Source organism: Fusarium sambucinum, chromosome I, assembly GCF_050947815.1.
Source record: "Fusarium sambucinum isolate potato_lamoka chromosome I, whole genome shotgun sequence".
Classification (NCBI taxonomy): Eukaryota; Fungi; Ascomycota; class Sordariomycetes; order Hypocreales; family Nectriaceae; genus Fusarium; species Fusarium sambucinum.
Window position 1 is genome coordinate 11,983,814 of NC_139294.1, and position 27,346 is coordinate 12,011,159.

At 34.9% G+C, this 27,346-nt stretch overlaps 6 protein-coding genes across 6 annotated transcripts; 4 read left to right on the forward strand and 2 right to left on the reverse strand.

Annotated features, from left to right (window-relative positions):
- Window positions 1–12,158: 12,158 nt before the first annotated feature.
- Window positions 12,159–12,963, forward strand: FSST1_006641 (FAD-binding oxidoreductase; the record flags this gene model as incomplete). Its single annotated transcript, XM_083233029.1, has 3 exons — window positions 12,159–12,707; window positions 12,756–12,864; window positions 12,914–12,963. 3 exons carry the CDS (start codon window positions 12,159–12,161, stop codon window positions 12,961–12,963), a joined length of 708 nt encoding a protein of 235 aa, XP_083090071.1.
- A 51-nt stretch (window positions 12,964–13,014) lies between these two features.
- On the forward strand, window positions 13,015–13,867 carry FSST1_006642 (uncharacterized protein; the record flags this gene model as incomplete). The annotated part of the gene is made up of 3 exons (XM_083233030.1): window positions 13,015–13,218; window positions 13,273–13,326; window positions 13,373–13,867. 3 exons carry the CDS (start codon window positions 13,015–13,017, stop codon window positions 13,865–13,867), a joined length of 753 nt encoding a protein of 250 aa, XP_083090072.1.
- A 1,170-nt stretch (window positions 13,868–15,037) lies between these two features.
- Window positions 15,038–21,230, forward strand: FSST1_006643 (uncharacterized protein; the record flags this gene model as incomplete). The annotated part of the gene is made up of 8 exons (XM_083233031.1): window positions 15,038–15,156; window positions 15,235–15,635; window positions 15,689–16,842; window positions 17,032–18,280; window positions 18,328–20,436; window positions 20,484–20,610; window positions 20,701–20,930; window positions 20,980–21,230. 8 exons carry the CDS (start codon window positions 15,038–15,040, stop codon window positions 21,228–21,230), a joined length of 5,640 nt encoding a protein of 1,879 aa, XP_083090073.1.
- Window positions 21,231–22,033: 803 nt separating this feature from the next.
- FSST1_006644 (alcohol dehydrogenase ADH2) lies at window positions 22,034–23,125 on the reverse strand (the record flags this gene model as incomplete). The annotated part of the gene is made up of 2 exons (XM_083233032.1): window positions 22,034–22,566; window positions 22,615–23,125. The coding sequence occupies 2 exons, from the start codon at window positions 23,123–23,125 to the stop codon at window positions 22,034–22,036; spliced, it is 1,044 nt and encodes a 347-aa protein (XP_083090074.1).
- A 676-nt stretch (window positions 23,126–23,801) lies between these two features.
- FSST1_006645 (enolase C-terminal domain-like protein) lies at window positions 23,802–24,923 on the forward strand (the record flags this gene model as incomplete). Its single annotated transcript, XM_083233034.1, has 1 exon — window positions 23,802–24,923. The coding sequence occupies one exon, from the start codon at window positions 23,802–23,804 to the stop codon at window positions 24,921–24,923; it is 1,122 nt and encodes a 373-aa protein (XP_083090075.1).
- Window positions 24,924–25,388: 465 nt separating this feature from the next.
- FSST1_006646 (uncharacterized protein) lies at window positions 25,389–26,729 on the reverse strand (the record flags this gene model as incomplete). Its single annotated transcript, XM_083233035.1, has 1 exon — window positions 25,389–26,729. One exon carries the CDS (start codon window positions 26,727–26,729, stop codon window positions 25,389–25,391), a length of 1,341 nt encoding a protein of 446 aa, XP_083090076.1.
- Window positions 26,730–27,346: the final 617 nt, after the last annotated feature.

The following is a 27,346-nucleotide window of genomic DNA, read 5'->3' on the forward strand; positions in this document are numbered from 1 at the left end:
TTTTTGCGTGCAGGACATGTGGAAGTTTTTCAAGGAGCAAAGGGAGACATTTGGTATTCTGCTAAAGATCCCACGTCCCAGACCTTTAAGGGATCTGTGGCACACACGGGCTGAGATAAGGTTCACGATGGCATCTCATCACTGGTCTAGACTCCCGGATTTAACATACCTTGATTCCTCCGGTAGATCTGAGAGCTATCATTCGTTATGATTTGTGGAAAGTTAGGTGGCGCATGGCGGCTGACGCCGGATCCTGGCTTGCCTGCCGCTTGGTTTCATTCCCAATATGAGACATCATATCTGTCTCAGCATTCTAACTGTTTGCAGTCGCCTCGGCTGTAGAACAGCAATAAGGCTGTGGATATAGTATGGCAATTCCATTTGAGGTAGTCATGAGAGCGATTAAAGTTTCTGTCGATTGACTCGTGTTGTATATTGGTGGGTGAGTAGCTAGTAGAGTTAGCTCTATGGAGTAAGCTCCAGGGTATTTAGTAGCTGTTATTATAAACCTATAGCTAAATACTAAGCGAGATTATTTAACAGAAGGATAAAGAGATAGATAAGTAGAAGATACCTAGATAAAGTATTAATATATAAATTAAAGGAAATTAGCTATATAAATTAAAAAAAACCCTTTAAAAAGGTTTTCTTATTATTATTTAATTATTATATTAATATTAGCTTTTACTTTAATTTTATTTATATATATAATTTAAATCCTTAAACTTTATAATAAATTATAAGCTTAGCTATTTAATATAATAGCCTAATATTATAATATTAAAACTATTTATATTATATAATTTATTATATTATTTAATAATAATAATAAGATATTAATTAATAATAAAAGTATAAAAGGGAAATAATTAAAGCTTATTAATTCTCTTTAGCTAAAATTTAAAAAAAAAATTATACTTAAATAATTTAAGTATATATATTATAAATATTAAGCTAAATTAAAAAAATTAAAATTAAAATAAAAAAATAACTTTAAATTAAAAGAGATTATTAATATAAAGTATTTAAAGCTTAAACTATTAATAAATTAATATTTAAAGTCTAAGAAGTAATGGCTAATATAAAGTAAATATATTAAAGTATTATTTACTTTACTTAAATAAAATAACTTAATAGATTTATCTCTTATTAGTAAAGTAAAGCTTTTTATATAAATAATATAAGTTATAGGAAAATAAGTTATTAATTTCTTTAGCTAATATATAAGTAATATATTAGCTTAAAATACCTTAAGATTATAAAAGGCTTAAGCTTTACTTAAGCCTAAGATTAAATAGAAGTATACCTTAGATATTAGGCTATAGATCCTTAGTTATATAACTAGTTATATAACCTATAGATAAGATATAAGCCTTATAGAAGGAGCCTCTTAAAGATCTCTCCTTAGCTTTAATAATACCTTATTATAAGTTATATAATCTTACTCTATAATAATTATTAAAGCTCCTCTTACCTTTACTTATATATACTAAGGGACCCTAGGTATAAGAGTAAAATTATCCCTAATAATAAAAAGTTACTATATAATTTTACTATATTTTAATTAGCTTAAGTAATAAGAGCTTTTAAATCCCTAGATAATTTAAATAAAGGTAAAATTTATAATTAATAAATATATAATTAAGTTACTAGTTATATAGTTTTTTTATATTTATATAAGACTAAGAGAGACCTTTAAGGGTATATTTTTGCCTTATATTATAAGTATATAATTATAAGATATATATATAAATTAACTTAAAGCATTTTTATAGTATATTTTAATATTCCTTAGGGATTTCTATAAAGAATATTAAGTAGGGTTAAGGCTAATTATATTATAATAGCAGAAAGGAAAGCTAATTTCTAAGTATTTAAGAAAATAGGAAAACCTATTATTTTAAATAAAAAGAAACTAATAGCTAAGCTTATTAAAGATTCTAATTCTTACTATAAGTCTTAATAATAATATAAAAGCCTAATTTAATTAAAAAGGCTAGAATAATAATTATAACTCCTTTATAATAAAATTAAAGGGTTATAATAAAGTATTTATAACTTAAGACCTAGTAAATACCTTATAATATAATAATTTTCTACCTTAAGGCCTTAATAATAATATAATATAAATTAATACTATTTATTTATTAGATAATTATTACTGCTAATACTTTTACTATAATTAAATTAGCTACTTTAAGTATAATTACCCTAGGTTATTAAGGAAGAAAGGTATTAATATAGCTATAATTAGGCTAAAATAGCTAGAAAAAAAGGAATTTAATTAAGAAGAGTAATAGGGATAATAAGCTAAGTTAAAATAATAAAGAGGTAGTATTCTGGAATTGCAATAACTTAAGTTAACTTATTAAATTTAATTAATAAGGCGCTATTTACTTAATATAGACTTAAGCTTTAGACCTTAGCTAGACTAGGATTAAGCCTACTATAGATATAAATAGGCCTTTAATTAATTTAAAAGCTCTCTTTAAATATAGTACTATAGCCTTTATATTTAAGGTATATACCTTGCCTTATATAGGTATTAACTGCTATAGGCTCTAAGGCAGCTTTAACTTATAAATATCTTTTAAATTTAGCTTTAAGTAGACTATAGTATAGTAGTAAATTAAATATACTTAAGTAAGGCTATTCCTAGTATTTAATTAATAAGCTTAGGCTTTTTAAGTAATATTTTAAGTCTTTTAATATAGAAAAGCCTTATTATTTACTTAGATTATCCTTATCCTATAAAGAAAGTAAGCTATAGCTAGGTTAAATTTATAGAGAGGTATTATATAACCTTTAGCTATATATTATTTTCCTGCTTTTTAATTAAAAACTAGGAATAAGAAGGTATATAAAGGGCTTAGGCTTTACTTAAGCCTAAGACTAAATAGAAGTATACCTTAGATATTAGGCTATAGATCCTTAATTATATAACTAGTTATATAACCTATAAATAGGATATAAGCCTTATAGAAAAAGCCTCTTAAAGATCCCTCTTTAGCTTTAATAATACCTTATTATAAGTTATATAACCTTACTTTATAATAAAGATTAAGATTTAATAGTATTATAGTTTAATATTAAGTAAACCTTTAAGCTAATATTATTTTAAAAAAGCTTAAAAATATAATAAAAACCTTAAAGTATATTAATAAGTTTTATTTTCTTATTTAAAGATATAAAGTAATTAAAAGAAATATATCTAATAAAATAAAATAAGTTATATTTATTTTAAATATTAAGGCTATTTATATTAAGTAGATTAGCTATATAAGATTTATTTAATATATTAATAGAGTAATAATAATAATTAAATAACTTTAAAATAATTTAATAAATAAATTAAAAAGACTTTAATAAATAAAGAAAAATAATATAAAGTTATTATTTAAAGAATTTAAAAAGAAGAATATATTTTTTATAGCTAAATTAAATAAACTAAATAATACTATTTAATAAGGTAATTAATAAAGAAACTAAAATAAATAGAATTAATAAGGCTAATACTTATTAAAGGATTACTTTAATTATATATATTATAAATATAATTAAAAGGGTTATATTAAATAAAAATACTTAAAATCAAAAAATATTAATAATAATAACTATAGGCTTAACTAGAGCTATATTATTATCTTAGGAAAAGCTTTAATTAAAGAAGGAAATACTTTCTTATTTACTTACTTTACTAGAAAATCTATTAATATTATTACTAAGGTATATAAGAGATTTATTATAAAGAGAGATATATTCTATAGAGTTATAAAAAGTATAATTAATAGTAAAGAAGAATTAAAAGAAACTAATTGCCTTTTTATATAGATTTTTAAGGCTTTAATATATAATACCCTTTAATTTAAATTTAAAGCTTATAATAATAATAAATAATATTCTTTAACTTACTTGCCGCTATATATAATAATAACCTCTATATATTTAATTAATATTAAATTAAATAGTAAAAAAGATTATTAACTTTAAGATTTTAAAAATAATTTATATATAATTAATAATAAAAAGTAGTTTTATAATAATAATTAATATAATCTTAAGGAAACTATTTTAATTATAATTAATAAAGGGGTTATATACTTAATAGCTATAGGGATTACCTTTATTATACTTTATAATAAAAAGTTAATTAATATAATTTCTCTTTAATATACTATATTAATATAATATTTCCTTTTAAATATATTTAATAGTAAAAAACTTTACTTAAGAAGTAATTATCTTAAAAGAAATAATATCTAGATATCTTATAGTAATATTATTATTATAATTAATATTAAAGTAAAAGGATTTTAACTTTAAGTTATTAAAGGAATTATTATAAGCTAAATTAAAAAGTAAATAATATTAATATTAAAAGAGATTAAAGATATAATATTATAATATAAAAGATTAATTTATAGTAATTATAATATTATTAATAAGATAATAAAGGCTATAATTAATAGTATAATTCTTATTTAATTAATTAAAGCCTCTTATAATTTATATAAACTTACTAAAAGTATATAATATAGCTTAAAGAATATTTAATAATAGGCTTATAAGTCCTTTTATTATATAGACTTTAACCTATATAAGTTTATACTAATAACTCTTAATAGGTTTTAAATTATATTTATAGCTATATATAATTAATTATAATAAAGGAAGATTTAATTACTTTATAATAAGGGAGTTATTATTATATTTATATAGAAGTTTATTAATAGTTAAAGAATAATTACTTAGGGGAAAGCCTTAATTAAAGTATAAATTAATAATAGTAAAGAGTTATATAATTCTTTAATAAGGATATTCTTTTATAATAAAAGTATTAAAGTTATTTTTATTTCCCCTTATAGGTATAAATTTAATAGCCTAGTTAAATAATCTTATTATATTATATTTAATAAAGCTTATATAGTAATAATTAAAGATAAAATCCCTATTAAGCTTTAAGGGGAAATTGTATTTATAATAATTAATATTTTTAATATAATTACTTTAAAAATACTAAATTAAAAGACTTTATATAAGGTTTTATATAGTAACTATAGAGAAGGAGAGAATAAGTTAAGTATTTTATATCTTTAAATTTAAAATATAAGGTATTTATAAATATTAAGCTTAAGATTAAAATAAAGTTTAAAAAGGCAGCTTTAAAAGGCTAAATAGGCATTCTTATAAGTTATTATAATATATATTTATATAAGATTTATAATCTAATAATTAAGAAAGTAATAATAATAAGGTATATAGTATTTTATAAGAAAATTCCTCTTTTAAAAAGCTATAATATTCTTAGAATATACTTTCCTAAAGTAATTAAATATAATTATTTATTAAAGTAATTTAAAATTATTAATAATAAAGAAGCTTAATTTATAATAATAATTATAAATTATAAATCTAATTTAATTAATATATAAGCTATAATAAAGTAAGATAATATATATAAATAATAAGAAGGCTATTATATTAAGATTAAATTACTATTTAATAGTAAATATATTAAATTTATTTTATAAATAATATTATCTTTATTAAAATTATTAATAGTATAATTATATAAAGATTAAAATAATTATATAATATAATAAGAGGTTTAATTATATAATTTAATTTAATTAACTATAGTATTAATTAGGTTTTACTTTAGTATTTTAACTTTATATTAAACTCTTAATTATATATATAAATTTCTTTCTCTATAGACTTTAACTTAAATAGAGTTTCTTATAATTTAAGCTATTATAGCTAGATATATAAAAAAGCTATTACTTAAAATACTTATATTTATTTTTAATAGTTTAAATAAATACCCTTAATTCTATTAACTATAGCTTATATTAACTTATTATATTATAAAATATAGTCTCTCTTATTATAAAGGTATTCCCTTTTTTAATTTTATAATATAATATATAAAGCTATTACCTTTTTTATTAAATTTACTATAAGTCCCTCTAAAGAATAAAAATACTAAGGAATTATAAGACCTTATAATTAAATATAGCTAATATTATATTATCTTTAATTAAAAGTCTTTAGCTTATAAAAATATATTTTAGCTTTATTATTATAAGGTTATATAGATTTTAAAATAAGGCTAGGCTAATATATAATACCTTAATAATCTTACTATATATATAGTAAAATTGCCTTATATATTACTTAGCTATAAGGCTATAGTTATAAGGTTAAATAGTATAGTAATATAGTATTAATATTATAATTATAATCTAGGTTAACTTAATATATTAAATATTAAAAGTAAAATAATTTACTTTTTTATTATTATTTTTATTTTTTTTTATTAATAGTTTTATTATATAAAGAAGAAGAAAATATCTGCTATTATTTTATTATTTTATATAGCTTTATTTTAATATAAAGTTTTATTAAAAGCTTATTTAAAAGTATAGCCTTATAGCCTTATAATATTATTAAATTATTAGATATTTACTATTTAAGCTATTTTATTTCTTTATAAAATAATTAAAAGTCTTAAAGATATAAATAAATAATATTATTATTAAAAAAGACTATTATTAAAACTACTATTAAGATTATTACTTATTATAAGGCATTTTTTTTTTTTTATATTTACTTAGATAGTTATTATATAATTTATTCTTTTATAATACTTATTAATCTATAGAGAAGCCTTTACTTTAACTTAAAGCTTCTTATTAAACTTAATATAGCTATATAAAAAGTCTCTATTAACTTTATCTTAATTAAATTTATTTTAATTACTATAGTTAATTAAAATACTAACTATTAATTATAGTCCCTAGAATAGTTTAAACTTTTTTACTATAGTTATTATTAATATTAAATCTATAACCTAGAGTATATACCTACTTAAATATATTATTAATAGAAATGCCTTTTCCTTTATTATTAGTTTAATATTTTAATTTAACTTTTAATATAAAGTATTAAAATATTCTTTTTCTTAGATTACCTATTTAATATAATTTATTTTAATAAGCTATAAAAAGATTAAAACCTTATAGCTAAATTATATTAATATAATATTAAGCTTATTATTATATATAAATATAAAGTCTTTATATATACTATTAATTCTTGCATTTTAAAGCTCTTTTTACTAAGAAGTTAATTAATATAACTTTTTAATATATTCTTTATTATTAGCTAATATAATAACTAGCTATTCTTTATTATTATATAGGTTATTATTCCTATAGATTAAGGCGCTAAGGCTATTATCTCTAGAGTTTAAACTTGCTTAATATAATATATTATTAAGACTATTATTAATTAGCTTCCTCTATTATATAAGCAGTAAAATAAAAGGACTTATATATTATATAACTCTAATTATTAATATTAATTACTTGTTTATTTTTATTATTATATTATAAAAGAGAGAGGATATTTTACTATTTATTTAAAGCTTATATTCTTATATAAGGTTTAAGTATAATATTAAGCCTTATAGCGCTACTATACTATTACTGCTTAAATATAATTACTTTATACCTATTATTACCCCCTTTATTATTAAGTATATAGCTCCTTTTAAAGTATTAACTGCTATAAAGAAATTATTAAAAAAGAAGCTTATTATAGTTAAATAGGTTCTTAAGTATAAATATAATAAAAAGAGTAAAATTACTTAATATAAAGGTAGGATTATTATATATAGATTTAAGTAATAAGAAAGTATAAATTATATAGAGACCTTTACTTTTATAGCTTATACTTCCTTTTAAAGGATAATTCTTATTTACTTAGTTTAATACTATTAAAAGATTATATAGTTAAATATAATTATTACTTATTTCTATAGTAATCTTAATAAAGAGATATTTATATATTACTTTAAACTGCTAAATAACTTTTTAATTAATAAGTAATTCTTTTACTATATAAATAAATATAAATATATAAATAAAAGTATTATTTACCTTAGCTAAATAATCTATAGCCTTAAGCAGTTAAGCTATTAATAGTAAAAAAAGCTAAAAAAAGAAATAAGGAAAATAAGTATATAATAAATTAAATTTAATATTATAATTTATATAAATTAAATTAAAAGAATTATTATACTTTCTTATATTCCTTAGTTTAAAATATAGTTTAAAATTTTAATATCTTAATATAAATTTAATAATAGAATTTTAAGACTATATATTATATAACTATATTAATTCTTATAGAGTTAGCTTTTACCTCTAGGTTAACCTATATTTTAACTTTTTTTATCTCTAATAAAATTCCCTATTAACCTTTAATTAGCCCTATTAACCCTATTAACCCTATTAACTTTATATATAGCTTTTATTACTTATAAGGCCTTTAATATAAATACCCTTATTACTTTAATTACTTTAATAATATCCTTTATAATCTTATCTTTAATTAACTTAATAGGATTATTAAAGACTTTATTAATTTAACTTACTTATAACCTAAGGTATTAATACTAGTCCTTATACTTATAGTTTAATTTAACTTTCTTAAGGAAAATAACCTTATTATTATAAATATTAAGACTTTTTATAAGCTTTTTCTTAAAATCCCTTAGGTATTTAAGCTCTTACTTAAGCCTTATTACTATTTAACCTAGCTTATAGCTTTAAAAATATATTATAAAAAGTAAAAAAAGCTTATAGCTAAAGGCAATTAATTAAATAAGGCTATAGTTATTATTATTATATTAAGTTTCTTAAAGGCACTTAGCCTTATATTTTAATTACTTTAAGCCTTTATTATTATTATTAAATAAGATAATATTAATAGTATTTTTTTACTAAAGAAATAGCTATTAAAATAGTTATAAATACTATTATAAAGGCTTCTTTTTCTAAGAATAAGAGGTATAGTGCTATATAAGGCCTGTGGATTAATTAGCTATAATATAACTAGTAGTAGATAAATAAGGGATTAATTAACTATATTTAAAAGTACTTAGTAAGTTATAAGAAGAAGAAGCTATTATATATATAGAAGCTTTTTTTATTTTCTTTTTATTATAGAGTTTAATTATATTATCTTATTAAGAAAGTTAATTATTAAAAGATATTTAAGTTTAATATATTAGGTTTTTAATTTATATAAATCCTTTAATTTTAAATTTATAAGAGAAACTTTAAGAAGACTTAAGCTCTATATAAAGTATAAAAAAGAAAAATAAATACTTTCTTATATTAATAATCTACTTATAAGTACCCTTAATAAAGCTATTTTTAATACCTTTTATAATAAATTAAATAAAGACCTTAATATTAAAAAGCTTAGTTTCTTATAATACTTCTTTAATATTATACTTTAAGAGATTCCTAAAGGTATTATAATAAATTAAAAAGATTATATTTATATTATCTTAAAAGAGTTTAATATATAAAGTTATAATAATATAAGCACTTTAATAGAGTAAAATATATATAGTAAAGCTTTCTTAAAGAAAGAAATTATATCTCTACTATATAAAAAATATACTTATATATTTATAATAAGGAAAATTAATTACTTAATTATTTAAATATATTTTAATTTAGCTTTTATTAATAAACTTTAAGCTAGATTTCTATTTAACTTAATTAAAAAGTAACTAGCCTATATAAAGAGAATATTATAATACTTCTATATATATATATCCCTTAATATTAATTATATATAAAGTAATATTAAAAACTAGGTAAAGTATAAAAATCCCTATAGCCTTTATAGGTATTATAATTCTAATTATATAAATAACTTTAATATCTCGCATTTAATTAATAAATATATATTTATTATAAATAGTAAATTAATATTATAATCTAGTAAATAATAGAAAATAATAAGTAAGTTAATAGCTAAAGCTAAATACTATACTATATTATAAGCAGTAAGTAAAGCTATTTAAATTAAATTTTTCTTAGAAAAAATTAAAGAATTTCTTATTAAATTTATTATTATTTATTATAATAATAAGGCTATAACCTAGTTTATATATAATACTAAGTTTTATAATAAAATAAAATATATTTAAGTTTATTATTACTTTATAAAAGAAGCTATTATAAATAATATAGTTTATATAAAATATATCTTAAGTAAAGAGAATATTATAAATAGGCTAATAAAGCTATTATTATAATTAAAATATTATAAATCTATAATAATAATATAAATAAATATTCTTAAGTAATTCTTATAGCTAATATAAATTATAAATATAAGTTAAAGTTTAGCTATTATTATATAGCCTCTTTTAATACCTTATAGCTCTTATAAAGATAATATAAATTAATATTATAGCTATAAAAAAGTACCTTTATTACTTCTTTTTAGCTTAATTATTATAATCTATTTAAATACATTTTTTTATTATTCCCTTTTAGCTATTAATATATAATAAGCTAGATTTCTAGAGATAATATATTATTAGAAAAATATTAAAAAGTATTAAATTAAATTAATAGTAAATTATAAATAATCTTAACTTTAAATTATAAGATATTTATTAATTAAATTACTTATAATACCTTTACTTTAAGTAAATAAGGAAATTAGGCTTATAAGGGAATATTATAAACTTATAGCTAAATATTAAATAAGATTATCTAATAAAAGGATAAAAAAATAAATAAATAGAAAATACTTAAATAAAGTATTAATATATAAATTAAAGGAAATTAGCTATATAGATTAAGAAAAACCCTTTAAAAAGGTCTTCTTATTATTATCTAACTATTATATTAATATTAGCTTTTACCCCGATTTTATCTATATATATAACTTAAATCCTTAAACCTTGCAGTAGCTATAAGCTTTAAAGCTATTCGTCTCCTACTCTGGAGCCAAGACTTATACTACGTCTAATAGAGGTTATTAAGTAATAATGCATAGACGATAAGAGATTGGTAAAGTTTCGTGTATTCTTCGAGGTCGATCCAATTGTAGTCTTTCCTTTGTATTGAAGGGGAAGAAAGTGCAATACCTATTTGACAATGTTTTACACAATATAAGTGAGACCCACGTTATTATAAAAGCCATCCTAGCTGCACAACTCAAGGCGTCAAGCTTCGAGAATAACCCCATCAATTGTTTCCTCTATAAGATGATGGAATTTTAAAATCTCACAAAAGTCACATGAGTTAACCTGCGAATACCCTTTCCTGCATCATCGGCGTAACGGACAATTCCAGGTACCCGAAGGACGGGATCTACCCTACGGTGGTATCCACAAAGATCGCCCTATTAGTAAACTTGTCTTTGCCGAATGCGGCCCGAGCTGAAAACGACTGAAACGTTGACGTTGCTTTTTCATGTCGTTTACGTACCACCTCACCTCGCGTCAAAACATCAGAACATGTTCATCACAATTGACCGTCCCGCTCGGTCCCACCTCATTAAACTATAACTCGCTGTCACACTTGCCCCCTCTATTCTTAGCCCAGAGCTGAAGTCATGTCTACCTGAGCTATTCGTTTCAGATTTTCTTGTCATGCAGATCGCATTAACAAACGAAAGTGATAAGCCGTGATCAAATGGTGGACAAAGCAACTCGCAATCTATCCCTCTTCGTTTAATTGCCAGAGGTTGCACATGACTCGTTGAGCGTGAAACATCCTAGCTCATTGGTCAGACCCCTGGCTCGTGTATGCCGTAGCAGGGACTAGGGAAGATGAGCTGAAGATCTCCCAACGTGGACAGCAAATCGTGACAGTTGTGGGGAAAACAAGAGGTTATTTCATGATTGATGAAGATTCTTCACTCAATGTAAGGAGCCATTGGCTTTTAAATGGGGGTGGGAAATTGGACAATAGCGAATACTGAGCGACATGGTATGCAGATTGTTCTGTCAAGCCTGCGTCTCCCTCTGGTGGAGAATCACTGTGTTACGTAGCACAGTTGGATGAATAGAAACAAATCACTTCCCTCCACGCGACCGTTGATTGATGTTAGGCTCTGACCCACAATGCAATGAACTTTCATGACCAATGCTCAATACGAGTGCCAGGCCAGAAATACTAACGGCTGTAGGCGAGTTGCATGGTGGCCCGTGTTGTACACCATCGTCGGCTTCTCCAATTTACTATCATGCCATGGCAATTCGTATGTATATAAGGCAGCCGACACTCTTCCTACTAGGTCTCAATAAAGTAGAAATTGTGGGCCCTCATCGCATCGAGATGTATCTAAATCGCATTCTCCTATCCTCCCTTTTGGCTGTCTCAGCCCTCGCGGCACCCAGTGCCTCAACCACCAAGGCATGCGAGGAGATCTCCAAGAATCTCCCTAAAATCGTTTCTTTCCCCTATACCATCAACTTCAACTCCGAAACCACAGGATACTGGTCCACAGCTCTGCGCGAGATCAAGCCTGCTTGTGTAATCACCGCCAAGTCAGCGTCCGATGTATCCACCGCCGTCACGATTCTCCAGAAGTACCCCGATGTCAAGTTCGCTGCCAAGAGTGGTGGTCATGACCCGAACCCCACCCATGCCACAGCTGGTGATGGAGTTCTCATCTCATTGAGCGAGATGATTGGTGCAGTTTATGATGCCGAGAAGAAGGTTGCATATGTTAAGCCTGGTGGAGAGTGGAACGATGTCATCTCTGAACTCAATAAAGATGGCGTTGCTATTGTTGGAGGTCGTCTGGGCTTGGTCGGTGTTGGTGGTCTTCTTACTCAGGGTGGTATCTCCTTCTTGAGTGCTCAGTATGGATTGGCTGCTGATGTATGTCCCCCTTCTAACCTCATCATGACTCAGCTAATGATATGACAGAACGTCGTTGCTTGGGAAATGGTTAATGCCAACGGAACAATCGTCAATATCGATGCCGAGAAGCAACCTGAACTTGCTGTGGCATTAAGGGGAAGTGGCAGCCAGTTTGGTAAGTCTCTAACACATATCCCCTGTCTACTATAACTAACGTCTTATAGGAATCGTCACTCAATTTACCGTCAAGGCCTATCCCATTGGAAAGGTCTAGGGTGGTATTCGCACATATGATGATTCCAAGACCGACGAGCTCTACGAAGTCATGCACAAGTTCATCCCATACAGCAACAAGGACCCTAAGGCTGCCATCATCACTACCAGCCTGATCCTCACTGGCGGTAGCAGGATAAATCTGATGTTCTACTTCTATGACGGCGAGAAGCCCCCCACCACTGGTCCTTTTGCCGACTTCTTGAAGATCAAGTCTACCCTTTCCACCACCAAGACTCAATCATATCCTGAACTGGTAAGTTCAATTCCTCGCAAACTGTCAAGTCCATCATTACTAACAAATGACTAGCTCAAGTCCAATGGAGCCGGAGTCTCCTTGCTGAACTCAAGAATCTCTTTCAGAGTAAGTAATCCCTCAGATCATTCTCAACTTCAACTAACAGATACAGACTGCCACCATCCCCTACTTCCCCCAGGACTCGACTGTCTACGCTCAAATCACCAACAAGATGAAAGAGATCACATCCAACTACTTTAAGCGCCTTCGAGGTCTTGCCTCACAATGCTCAGTCGACTTCCAGCCCTTGCCCGCCGCCATCGGTAAGCACACCGAAGAGCGAGGTGGAAACGCTATCGGCTTCACTGCAAGCGACCCCGATCGTGTTCTTCTCGAGATCCAGTGTGCTTGGGTTGAGAAGAGGTTCGATGATATGCTTCGTCAGTTCTCTAAGGATTTGACATCCTGGATCGAGGAGAAGGTACCTGAGTGGTTGGTGGAGCAAGGAGAGCCTGCTGATGCTTACCTTCCCCTGTTTATGAACGATGCCATGTCGGATCAGAATGTCACAGGAACTTATAAGAACTATGCCAAGTTCAAGGCGCTGCAGCTTGAGGCTGATCCTGAGGGTGTTTTGAGAGAGCGGATGGGTGGCTTCAAGTACTGATACGTACAAGAAATAGTCATTTTTAAACACATATCTAATTATTCGAACTAATTTAAGCATGTATCCTGTAACTGTTCTTGGATTCAGATCTTACAGCCCCATTGTTTTCACTTCCCTAGATACCTTATGGAGCATTGTTAGTAGAAACGATGATGTAAGAGATGGAAAAGAATTTACAGCTTCGGCAGATGCATGATTAAGAAACGGGAATATCTGGAACTTTGTCGGAATGTCACCCAAATTGTACTAGCGGTGATCGCGGGCAATTGTTAAGCACGAAGGATGTCATGTGTCTAATCACATGACCGTAATGTCACTTCCGTTTCCAGCCTTCAACTATATCTTTCATCAAATATTCTTCCATTACTCTCACAGTTCAATGGATTGCATTTTAATAACATGTCAGTGCAGGCTAAACTTCTACATTGTAGGTATTCTGCCTTTTCGTCGTGTTAGAATACCTACTCCCTTGCCTCCTGACACTTCTTTCCTCATAAGTGGAACATTAATGAGGCCACCAACAGGTGGCTTCGAAAGCCGCTCATTATTGGTGCGCTTATGGATATGAGATGGTGTTTCGGGCGATGAAAAATGCGGCCCGACGCAAATCGTTCAGCTGATCTGGGATCTATCTGCGGGCCGTGGAGATCATCAATCATTCGCAATAGTACTCTATACAGAAATCCACTGCAGAAATAACAAGCTGAGAACTGTGGTTAAACCATTCTTGGTTTTCCGATTCGTGGGAGCCCCAGTTTGTTCCGATAGCTGATTGCCATGTCTCATTCACGGCCTTCTCAACCAGGTATTTCATTTTGTCCGAATATTGCTTTTGGGTGCCAACAGGGCCTCGGACTTAGTACTCCTTGGCTGCCAATTTACTTAGTAAAGATCAGCAAATGGCCCTGTAAAAAACTGACAACCCCATAAACCAGCCACTCATAGGACTTCTTCCCAGAGCCTGCTTTTCAGCCGCTGCAAGAAACAATATTAACCAACTGCATACACATCCATGAAAATTGGACCGCGGAAACTGTACAATGGGTCCGCATGCTAACAGGAACGAAAACTCATATCTCTCACCTGCAAGATTCATCAATTTCTATCGCAAAATCAAAACACCCATTTACAAAATCATTTTCGTTAACATCTGAATCACGAATTCTGATCATGCATACTATAACTGCCTTTCGTCCATCGCTAGCTCTGATACTATTGTTAGCAACAGAGGTACTCGCGGACGATGACGATACCGATTTCCTTATGAACGTCTTCTCCGATCTTGGTCCGTAAGTTACCGTGCCACTCATTCCTTCAAACCAAACGGGCATGCGCCCTTGATGATGCAAACTAACCTTGTACTTCAGTGTCCTTGCTTTATTCGGTGAACAGTTTGCCCGTCAATTTCTCAGCGAGACTTTCACTTGGTACGACCACCTCATCTTTGCCTGTGTCCCATTGGGCATCATGACAGCTATCGCGGGCGCAATTCGTGTCGAAGGCCGCCCAGTACTCAAGGCCTTCATCGGCCGCGCCCGCCAAAACAAAGCTGTCGCCGAAATAGAGTATATGTCTTCTACATCTGCCGAAGTGGGGGAATTGTTCAATGGGAATGGTATCGTGAGAACTCTGGGGCAGTCAAATATTGCTCAGTTTATTGTTTTCCCACAGGTTTTCAACTCAGACGAGTCGGCGTTTAGCGAAACGCTTGGCATACACACTTTGAGGTCTGCGACAGAGGAAGGAAAAGAAGTCCTGAAAAAAGAAGGTAAGTGCAAGAACTATGCAATTCTGTCTCAAGAGCTTACATGCACCTATCAGACTACCGTGACGAGCTTGATGTGCGCTTCATGAAATGGTTCAAGGGATTAAAAGTTCGACCGACATCGCGACAGAACGAACCCGAAGATGGAGTGCAAGACACAAGTATGCCGCACAACTACTGGGATTCTCTACAATATCCCAATCTCCAGCTGAACATCTCAGCTAGAGGAATCACGGCCAAACAAAGGAGCGTTGAACTTTACCTAGCTGCTATTGCAGCAGTCATGCTGCAGTTGTCTCTTCTTGTGATAGCGGCCGTGATACCCTATAAAGTTAGTGGCTTTGAACAACAACCTTGGGGCCTTCCTTGCTATTTGGGTGGCTCTGTTCTGTTGTTCGCTGGCATGCTTGCTTGTTCTGTTGCCATCGAAAGGAGTACAAAAGAGTACAAATGGTATTCTAACAACTCCCAAAACCCAGACGGAGAGCGCATGAGTTTATTCTGGGTCCAAGGGAAGCAGCGAGTCAGTGATCAGGAATTTGGCTCTTATGTTATCTTTGCCCAGGATAAAAAGTTCTTTTCCACATCGAGTAGGAAGGAAGATATCGACTCCAACTTCAACAACAGAGATAATCAGATTCAGACCAGCCAAAAGGGGAATTCAACTACCGAGAAGCCAAAAGCTTTAGTACACGAAAACACTGGTCTGATAAACAAGGCTGAGGGAAAACTTTCATGGAGCCGCGATATCCGAGCATTCATTGCACTCCTTGGTGGTGGCGCAGGATTTACCATTCAGTTCATAGGCCTTAGAGGGCTTCCATGGCCTGTTGCTGTCGCCCACCTTGGGGCACTAATCATCATGGCCGTAATACGGGCATTGGTCAGGCGGCGACTTGGAGAAGATACCCAGTATCGCAAGGCCCCATCAGATTATGAACTTGACTATCTAGCTACCCAACTAGTCAAGACCGAGTGCGGTTTCCTTCCACCTCTTGAGGGGAATACCGAGTCACCGCAAAGGGTTTTATTGTGGAGAGTTTATACTGGCAGATACGACAAGGGAACCATCGACCCGTTTGACTTTCCCGGCCCTCTTGAGCCTGATGTTGCTTCCAACAGCGAGGCTAAGAAGGTCATGCTGACCAGGAAGCGATTGGGAGATCTCTGCGAATGGGAAACGAGGGCTTTCAAGCCAGCGCTGACGTTGGTTCGCTCTGTTGAGCATTTTCTCGACGTGTTTGCGCCAGAAGGGCTGTCGAATGAGGATTCAATCATTTGGAAGATTCCGTTGAAAAGTCCAAGAGATAAGTCTAGGATCGTGGAGTTGGAAGTTGTCAAGGCTGCTACCGGATGGAAGATCGATGCTGGCAAAGTCGAGGCAATCTTATCAATCTAGATGGCTCATCTCGAGATCCACAACACGGCAGAAGTCAAGAAAGACGGAAATACAGAATGGCAGAGGTCGAGGGCTGGTGTTGCTCTGGGAGTTGACTACTGCAGAATTCTGGGACGCAAATACGACAACGGAGTCCTTCTTCGTGACATTTACTGGTGGGTAAGTAATCCAGCCATCACCGAGATCGAAGTCGAAAAGCAAGAGCCAGAGGCCAGATTGAGTCCTCAACCCACATCAAGCAGGACAACAAGCTTTCAACTTCAGAGATCAACTGCAATCAATAGATCCACAGTCCCGAGCCCTGTACAGACAACTCCTGCGAATGTGCCACAAACCTACGACCGCTCGAAATACAAGTATGATAAGATAGTGATTGGCTGCACGGCGCCTGCCAATACCGACGGTCCTCACACGCTCTATGTCCAGCATTCTACTGCCGTTATAGCTACCATTGCCGTACAGCATCTATTCACACACTTTATATGGACAATTGTCGATCTTTTACCAAAAAACTTTCTGGGTCAAGGTTCTATCAACGTTGGCGATTCTGTTAGTGTTGCTTCGTCAAGCAAATCCGGAATTGACCGGAAACTGAAGGGTGATAAGATAGATAAATTTACCCTTCGCGCTGGAAAAGAAGGCCTTGGGACATCTGATGACATCCTTCTCTGTCTTATACCTGTGCTTAGCATTACAGACCGCTTGCCGAATGACGCGACCTTTGAGTTTGACCTACCCAAGCTCGCTGAGCGGAAAGATTGGCCAAAGGCAGCTGACAGATTTTCCGAGCTTCTTAAATCTATGCCAAAGAGTCCCGACTTTGGTTTTGAAGACTCCCTCACTCTGACAGCAGTAGTCCGTGCACTGGACTACCTCTACCTGATGGCTCTGGACGAAAAGTATTTAGAAACCAAAAAGCCTACGAAGGCAAACACAGAGTCAGAACAATCAGAAATTGATGAAACAGACGATTTTAGTACCAAGCCTAACATTCCACAGTCAAGTCCTAAGCCGACGAGCCAGGAACCAGCTGACGAGTTACGAATCCTCATTCGCAAGATCTATCCTGGAGCTATTGAGAAACTGTGGTGGTTCTACGGGCTCCAAAGGCGCGAGGAATTCTTTTTGGACCTCAAGGACAACGCTGAAGAGAAGATACCAAAGGAAAATTTTATGGAACACATCAGATTCACCAAATTGCACCAACACATTGTCAATGGCCGTCGGCTCTATCTGGGCGACTTGCAAGGTATGAAAACTGTTCGCTTCAGTAGCACATTAATGACTGGGTTCCAGGAACGATATTACAGACGAGAGACATTTTCGGCTGGACAGCTCTACACTATGCTGCTGCTTGTCGAGACTTAAAGATCATAGGGTGCAATACTGCCAGCGAAACTGCCCTCTCGGATGGACAGCGACCAAAGAACTGGTGGCTAGACAATTTTGGAAGAAGCCCAATCCATATAGCGGCTTTGAATGGAAATTCGATATTCTTGGTAACACTGCTCACAAACATGTCAGACCATGACGTGCGATCTACCCTTCAATCGTCAGGCCTGGATGGAATGACCCCAGTTCATCTTGCTATTGCTGGAGGACACAAAGAATGCCTCGATATTTTGCTCAAGTTCTTGTATTCTTTCGAATTGGAGATTACAGAAGATGCCTGGAATCGAAGTCCAGTACATCTCGCCCTTGCCCAGGGCCAATATTCGTTTGCTACCGCACTGCTCGAAAACGGAGAGCTCAAGTTCGAACCCAGCGCCCTTGATATTTTTGGCAAATCACCATTGTCGTACCTTGACGAAAATATTGATGAACAAAAAGAGATTGGACGTCTATTACTTAGAAAGTATTCTGAGAAATTCCAAAAGAAGGACGATAAAGGGTCGACTGTTTGGCACCATGCCACCAGGTTTCTGAGCAATGAAATTGGAGATCTAAGCCATGATGACTTACTGATGGCGCTTAAGGCGAAGCACAAATCTATCATCGACTCAATGGATAAAGCCCAGGAAACTCCTCTTCATCTCGCGGTCCGCCGCAACAACGATGCGCTACTCAAAAGACTTCTTTCCCTGGGTGCTAGTCTGTTTACCGACAAGTATCGATCTCCCTTGATGCTTGCTTGCTCTCTAGGACGACTGGACATGGTCATCATAATGTTACGTTCAGACCACCGAGCTGCAGAATATCAAGATAGGCAGGGCAAACTTGCATTACATTATGTGGCTAAGTCCAAGAATTGTGACAGCGACGTCTGTCACGATATCATTAGTAAGCTTGTTAAAGCCATGAAAAGTGCCGGCATGAAAGGCATTGATATTAAGGATAATCGTGGTCGCACACCGCTACACATCGCAACAGAGAACGCCAATATCTCGGCAGTCTCTACTCTCCTCAACTCTGGTGCAGACCCCAGCACCAAGAACAAGGAGGGAGACAATGCATTACACTGTGCGGTATTTGCTTGGGGCTACGATGGGAGGTCAGCTAAAGAATGCCAAGACATCACTCGAGAACTTGTCACAAGGGCGCCTGGTTGCTTGGACGCGCTGAATGAACGCGGTAACACACCGTTAACCTGGGCCTGCAGGTTTCGCGGGCCACTTGGTTTCATTTATCAGGTGGTTATGTTATCTAAGGAGAAAGGCTCGAAGATCAATCTCAACAAGCCAGACGACGTCTTCGGTCGATCTCCCCTTACTTGGGCTTGCGAGAGGGGGGTGAAAGTTATCGTCAAGATATTGTTGGAATCGCCAACAGTGGATCTCGACCCAAAATCAAGTGACTCTATGAAGTATACACCACTGTGTTTTGCCTTAGAGAAGGAGTGTCGTGAGATAGTGGAAATGTTGGTTTGCAACCCCAAACGACATGCTAATATCAATTTGCCCCCCCGCCCTGGGTATGCTGATGCTCTGGAGTTCGCCTGTCAACGATCTAATGAAGACTGTGTCAGGTCACTGCTCTTGCACCCCGAAGCGACGACTCCAATGTTTTTGACTTCTGTCTGGAAGCGCGCTGTTCAGCAACCCTCACGCATAGAAAGCATGCCCTGGTTCGTACACGAATGGGAAGATGCGATCCTTGACCCCCTAAACAATGTGCCGTTTCCACTTCATGAGCTTGCTGAAGTTGGCCGGTTCGAGAGATGTCAATCTCTTTTGCAAACCAATCAACTTCATCACGAGCTTGATGATAATGGTTGGACGCCTGCCGACGTTGCAAGTAGGTATGGTCATCATGAGCTTGCAGTGTTTCTTCGCCAAGATGAACCTGAAAGAAACCTTAGCGAGGACCATTATGTCAAACCGTCAACGTTCATCAATCTCTTCAAAGGGTCGGACTTGGTATCATCCAATTGTTCTTCTCACCCCCAGTGTTCCGCTGAGATCTTAGGCAAGTACTAATATCGAGGATAGAAGAAACTTTCTGACGTTGAATAGATGTTAAACTGCCAAAGAATGACCACCTTGACAATCAATACTGCTATCTTCGCACGAAAGAACCCATACCTCCGAAATGGAGATATTTCTACTTTGAAGTGAACATCCTTCGTTCATTAAAAATGAAGTAAGTTATACTACTATTTGTTCTAAAAAATAACACATTCCCATGGTTCGAAAACATCACCTTAACTTTTTACTAAGTCTCCAAAAACAGAGAGTTTGTTGTGGGCTTCTGCCAGTCTGACGTTCCCAAAAACACATTTCCTGGGTGTCATGACGGCTCTTTTGCATATCATGGAGACGATGGAGGATTATATGTTGGTAACGAGGGTGACGGTCAAAAAAGCGACGAGACTTTTGAAGACAACGACATTGCAGGCTGTGGCTTGAATTTTGAAACTGGACATGGCTATCGCACCAAGAATGGTGTTCTTCTCGGTTCAAGTAAGTTAATCACTGTCTATACAACCAATATGCTCTAACTTTAGATTAGGTTTTCGGTTCCAAGAAAAACCATTGTCGACTGGGAGATTTTATCCTTACATTGGAGCAGGGACCGACGGTGAAGGAGACCAGTTCCAAATCCATATCACCCTTCGATCATCTGCAGAATACCCCTTTCACTACAAGGGACCATATGATGGGCTTTTGCTGAGAACTGAATGGAGCGATAGTGATATAGCGGCGGCCAGGTCTGAAGAGATCTCTGACATAGATGCGGAAGACGAGACTGAGGAACGATGAAAACAGTTTATCACTGGAAAAATGCTCTTTTTTAGGCGAAGCCAAAGTTACAACTCGTGTATCTTATACTATATGTACTGATGTTCGGGCTAGTCCCTTCTCAATATATTCAGTCCGATGTATCATTCGCTGGATTGATATCTGACAGAACTACTTTAAAGCTTCACATGCTAGATTGCTAACTCCCGTCCTTCAAGTTGTTAGCTTATCATATCTTTAACATCATGGTCACCAACGTCTGTAGTACGATCCAGAACAATAACGTGTCCTTCATGAAGGAAATTGAATTATAGTTCTGTGTCCCAAAGCGCATCAATCATGTCCCTGCTCCACAGATGGTATCAACTTTATTATGAGTCCAGATAATTAATGTAAGTCGCTCTTGTACTCCCCAATTGTTTCACGACTTGAATATTTCGGTGACTTGACTTGATACTGAAACCGCCATGTCAACTACCATCGGCGATTACACTAGTAGGGCATCCGCTCTATATCTTTCTGCGGCCCTGAACTTGAGGGAGGTTTCAATGAAGACGTAAGCTTCGAAGTTTCAAGGGGTAGGTTTTGACCCGACGCCCTTGTTAATTTGTAGATGGGAAGCCCGGTAATGACCGGAGGCTATTATTTACAAGAATTTATGTCCTTTTTACCAAAACAGTTGTGTAGATTGAGTGATGGGTTTCATGTCGTGGCAATGTATACCAAATCGTAAAATAAAATTCTTCACCCTATCGATGTGGTGTATTCGTCACACAATCCGGTGTGATTGCTATATTTTAGGGACATCGCCCTTTTTATCTCAGTTAATCGGCTACTTTTATGACCACCTTGCCAACCTGCTTTCCTTGCCAAACATACTCAATAGCTTCATCAGCCTTTTCGAACGTCCAAGTAGAATCAAGGATATCCTCAAATGTCATCTGAGTAGCCGAAATAGCAGCCATAAGTTCATCCTGATCATCCTTCGAACCAGCATTAATACCACGCACATTCAGCCTTCGATCAATAATAGTGCCAATAAAGTCCTTGAAATGTTCGGATTTGACCCCGCCAAGATAACCAACCTGGCTGACAATACCACCACGTCGTGTACACTGCATCGATTGGACGAGTGAGCTTCCACCATTCTCAACGACGAGATCGACTCCGATACCATTGGTGAGGCGCAAGACTTCCTTGTGCCATTCGGGATTCTTGTAATTGACCGTCGTGATCTCTGGCTTGCCGAATTGCTTCTTCATCTGTTCCAATTTTTCGTCACTGGACGAAGATAAGATGACCTTCAGCCCGGAGGCGCGAGCAAGCTTAAGAGCGAAAGTAGACACACCACCAGTACCTTGCTCAGTCAGTGAAAATCCAGTCGGAAATTATGCAAGAGACTTACCTTGGATCAGAACGGTTTGGCCGATGCTGGCACCCTTCAGGGCAGACCAGGCAGTTGTACCAGCGCAGGGAATAATAGAGGCCTGAATCCAGTCAAGGTGCTCAGGTAGTTTAGTGACCTTTTTCTCATCGAAAACAAAGTATGTCGCCAAGTTACCGTCCTCATTGGCAGCCAGCCAAGAGCGACCAGTTGACCGAGAAGTAACATATTCAGAATCCGTGATGGGGGCAACTCGGTCTCCAATAGAAACTAACGATACCCTATCCCCAACATCAACAATTTCGCCAGCAGCGTCGTTTCCAGGAACACCGTTCTTGGTGACTGGCCATGGGTTGCCACCGTTTGCAATATTGGCATCTCGGTAGTTGAGAGCTACAGCATAGACCTTTATAAGGACAGCTGTGGGATGCAGAGGGAGGGGTAAATCTTCAGTGACAAGCTTGACCTTAGGAGTACCCTTGGTGAAGTCGTCTGTTCGACGCCAGGCCTGACGTTGAGTAGGTGGGGACATTATTGTGGACGGGTCAAATCGGGTGACGAGATGAAAAGGCAGATAATTCGCGTCTTGTGAGCTCAAGATTGGATATTTGGTGTAGGGATTTAGGTGAAGTGCCTAATGGACCTCTTATAAAATATTTAAAACGATGCTGTGTAAGCATTGGTTCAGGCTACTGACGTAAACTAAGCGGGGTCACTACATTTGTTCTTCGTGTCTAAACTCGATATGAGATAGAATTTAATCCACTTATCGGCCTGCGAATCCGAGAGGAGTCCCTAAAACCGATGTATTAGAAAGCTATCTTATAGCCTCTATTGATACCGTGGTTCCGATATGAAACTTATGGAGCAGTTCATACAGCCCAATGCCTATCATAGCACGAGTAGGGTGCGGAGTAACGCCTCTCGGCTTCTCAACCCGATCATATTATCAATCAACAACAAAATATTCACTAAACGAGGTTTAATGGATCTAGATACCTCTTTAATTCATAACGGGAAGCCGAAGACATAATAGACATAAGAATAACGGAAATAGTATGCGAGCGTTTTTGCATCGTTCTCTACTGAAGAACTTTCACTCCGCAAGCCACTAATGTTGTTGCTCAAGCACAATCTGTTATCATCTTGGAGGATCATTCTTACCCTATTGCATCTAAATCTTGCCTCTCTTTCATCAAACTGTCACAATGCCTGACCTCACAATCGCCAAGATTGACGTTTTCTCAGTCACGCTTCCTTACTCGGGAGGTGTATATCGTCTTTCGGGTGGACGTGAATACAGAAGCTTCGATGCCACATTTGTGCGCATCACTACGAATACAGGCCTTGAAGGCTGGGGCGAAAGCACTCCTTTCGGATCAACCTATATCGCTGCTCATGCTCTTGGCGTGAGAGCAGGTATTGCAGAGATAGCTCCTTTTCTGATTGGTCTGGACCCGCGAAGGGTTGATCGTGTCAACGAGGCCATGGATGCTGCTCTGATTGGCCATGAACATGCAAAGACTCCTATCGATATCGCCTGCTGGGACGTTTTTGGCAAGTCGGTTGGAATGCCGGTTTGTGAGCTCTTGGGTGGTCGTACCAATGTTGGTCTGCCTATCATCTCTTCTATCTATATGGCCGAGCCTGAGGATATGAGACAACGGGTGGCACAGCACCGAGCACGGGGATACGTGGGCCACTCCGTCAAGATTGGTGGTGATCCTGGCGAAGACGCTAAGCGTATTGCGGCATCGCTCGCTGACAAACAACCCGGAGAGTTCTTTTTAGTCGATGCCAACGGCGGCATGACGGTTGAGAACGCTCTACGTATGTTGAGACTTCTTCCCGACGGCCTGGACTTTGTTCTTGAGGCTCCTTGTGCTACATGGCGCGAGATTGTCTCTCTACGCAGAAGGACCAATGTACCCATTCATTTTGACGAGCTTGCAACCTCGGACGCATCCATAATTCAGATGATCGCAGACGACGCTGCTGAAGGGTTCGGTATAAAAATATCCAAGAATGGTGGCTTAACCAAGAGTCGACGACACAGGGACATTGCGTTTGCTGCTGGTTACACGATGAGTTGTCAGGAGACTACTGGATCTGATGTCTCTTTTGCTGCCATTGTGCATCTCGGACAGACCATCCCGGAAAGGCATTTGCGTTGTATTTTAGAATGTCGTGATATGGTTACGGTGAAGACGGCGGATGGCAACTTTGAGGTAAAGAATGGCCGAGTGCAAGCACCAAAGGAGCCTGGTTTAGGGATCACACCTCGTTTAGATGTGCTAGGCAAGCCTATTGCTAGCTACTGTCAAGCTTAGATAAAGGTTTCATAATTTAGAAGCCCTGCGACACTTTCATGCCATCTTAGGAAAGTCATGCATAATAAACTGGCATGAAGCCATTGCGTTCAGGTCCTCGTTATCCCGAAGTCTTTCCAAGACAACAGCCTCGCCAGCAAACATAATACCAATGTCACCATTACTGCATCGTGGTAGAAGAGTAATTTCACCAGGTGGAGGCACACGGCCAAGATAGGGCTCGCTCACGATATGCCTCACACCGACCAAGTCCAGGGCCCCAATCTTCGAGTACAGCTGCGCTATAATTCTAGGTCGAGGCCGGGATATAAGATTTAGAACGCCTCATATGCAGGTAACAATTTCTTAATTGGAAGCCATATATTGAACATACGCCTCAATCTACATCCCTTATGGCTATCATCTAATACAAGCTATATAAACTGGTCTATTATTTCCCAGTAGACCTGAGTAAAAGGTAGCGCTTTAGTAGCTATGCCAAGAGCGCAGTTTCTCCCAAGGTGGATAGACCTGGTCCATGTCAAAGGCTTCATTATTCATCTTAGCCAATGCTCGTCGAACTGCCATCCAGGAACAGAAGCCGGTATCCATTCCGACCTCCTGTGAGTGACAAATAACTTTGCCTACCCATGATTGACACCATTCCTCTTGTTCTTGTCTCAATTCCTTGGCCGCAAATGCAAACTCTGGATTAGATTCTTCTTCCCTGTTCAGTAGGTCCTGAATAAATCGGAGGGCGACATTCAAGTTCACTCTCACAACAGTCGGGTCCAGTTTGTCTTCGTAATCCTGACGATCAACGTTAAGCGCCAGGCCAGCCTCAAAAAGGGGCAAGAAGCTTATTGGAGAGCTAAGATGGGTTTCTTCGCCTGTTCTAATCAACAAAACAGTACAGTAAGATATTCTGTGATTGAGAACTCGCTCGTCCCGAGGGCGGAAAGTATCGGGTCGTATTCGACCAGGTAAACGAAAAGGAGGGGTTGCTTGTAAAGCCTGGTCATCAATTACCATGTATAGCGCACGAAGAAGAGGGCGTATCGTATATCCGTGATCCCGGAACGACTGAACTCGCTTGCTGGGTATAGGTTGGAAGTGAGGTGGCGGTATTGTTTCAGATCCATTGATGCCTGGATAGAAATCCGCATCATCATCAAGATGTGGCGAAATCGCCTCATATAGATTGGCGTGGAATTCTGAAATCTTTTTTAATGACTTGAAACTTTGATCCAGTTGCATGGGCGCAGCAACAAAGCTTTCTCTCTGGAATATGGGACGTCGGTCATGAAGGTGAAGCCATTCACGAAATATGAATCTGCCGATTTTGCCGTAATCATCGAGTCCAATTGACTCTACGTCAACATATATCATCACCTCCTTGTTCAGAAAGTGGGTAATCTTATCTGGTTCGAGGTTGACAAGAGGAGGAAGCTCGACGCGCGGCAGGTATACTTCAATATCTGTACGCCACACGAGCATATATTCATCGAAATCTCGTATCGACTCTGTTGTCATTTCGAAGAACATAAGCTGTAGCTCTTTACGGATCAAGTGTTGTATCTCCTGCGAGAACTTGTTCCATGGAGGTGAAATCATCTTTAAATACTTCGTGTCAAATTCGAAGTGGTCTGCTTGTTGAGAGTGGTCGTCGCCCATTCCAAAATCCGGGGCATTGGGATCAGTTATTTTTCTTCTGAAAAATGATGTAACAGGATAAGGACAGTAGGCCGAATGTCCATGTGAGAGATGGACAATTGCCCGAGGTGAGTACGGACCGGGTTTTTGTGGCGGTGTCTGCGAAGTTCCCATAATGTTCCAAATGAAAAGATGTTGACTGGGAGAGAAACAGTAGATAATGACAGGTAGACATCCATAGATATTTATAGGTCTTACAGAAGAGTCACGCCGTGGAAGAAACCTTGTTATTGAGAACCTTTGATTTGAATATTGTTGAAATTTGATCTGCGCGGACAGATTAACCTTTGTTGAGAACCTAGAGGAAATTGAGAAGGCCTGGGCAAAAGCTTAAGGATCATAAAAACATAAAAACATAGGTCTTACAGAAATAGAGTTACGTATCATTCTCAACAAGGTTTTCCGGCCACGGCGTGACTCATATGGCATGAACTCTATAATAGAGGCTATTGTAAAGGAAGCTTCTGTCACACTGAAGACAACAGCGAGTTAAACTCAGTCAAAGTCAGTCAATGCCGGTCTCTTACTGCACATAACTAACTTTCAAAGGTCTCGTACACTGGAAGGATCGTGACCGAGTTCCCTTCTAGCTCCACCATCATTCAACCGCAGCACGACAGCCATGGCCAAGTAGTAACACTTTCTGCTATTGACCAAATCTCCCCTAGAGACTACATGTCCATATCTCTATTCTTTTGACTAGCCTCAGACGCCGACAATAATTAAATTCG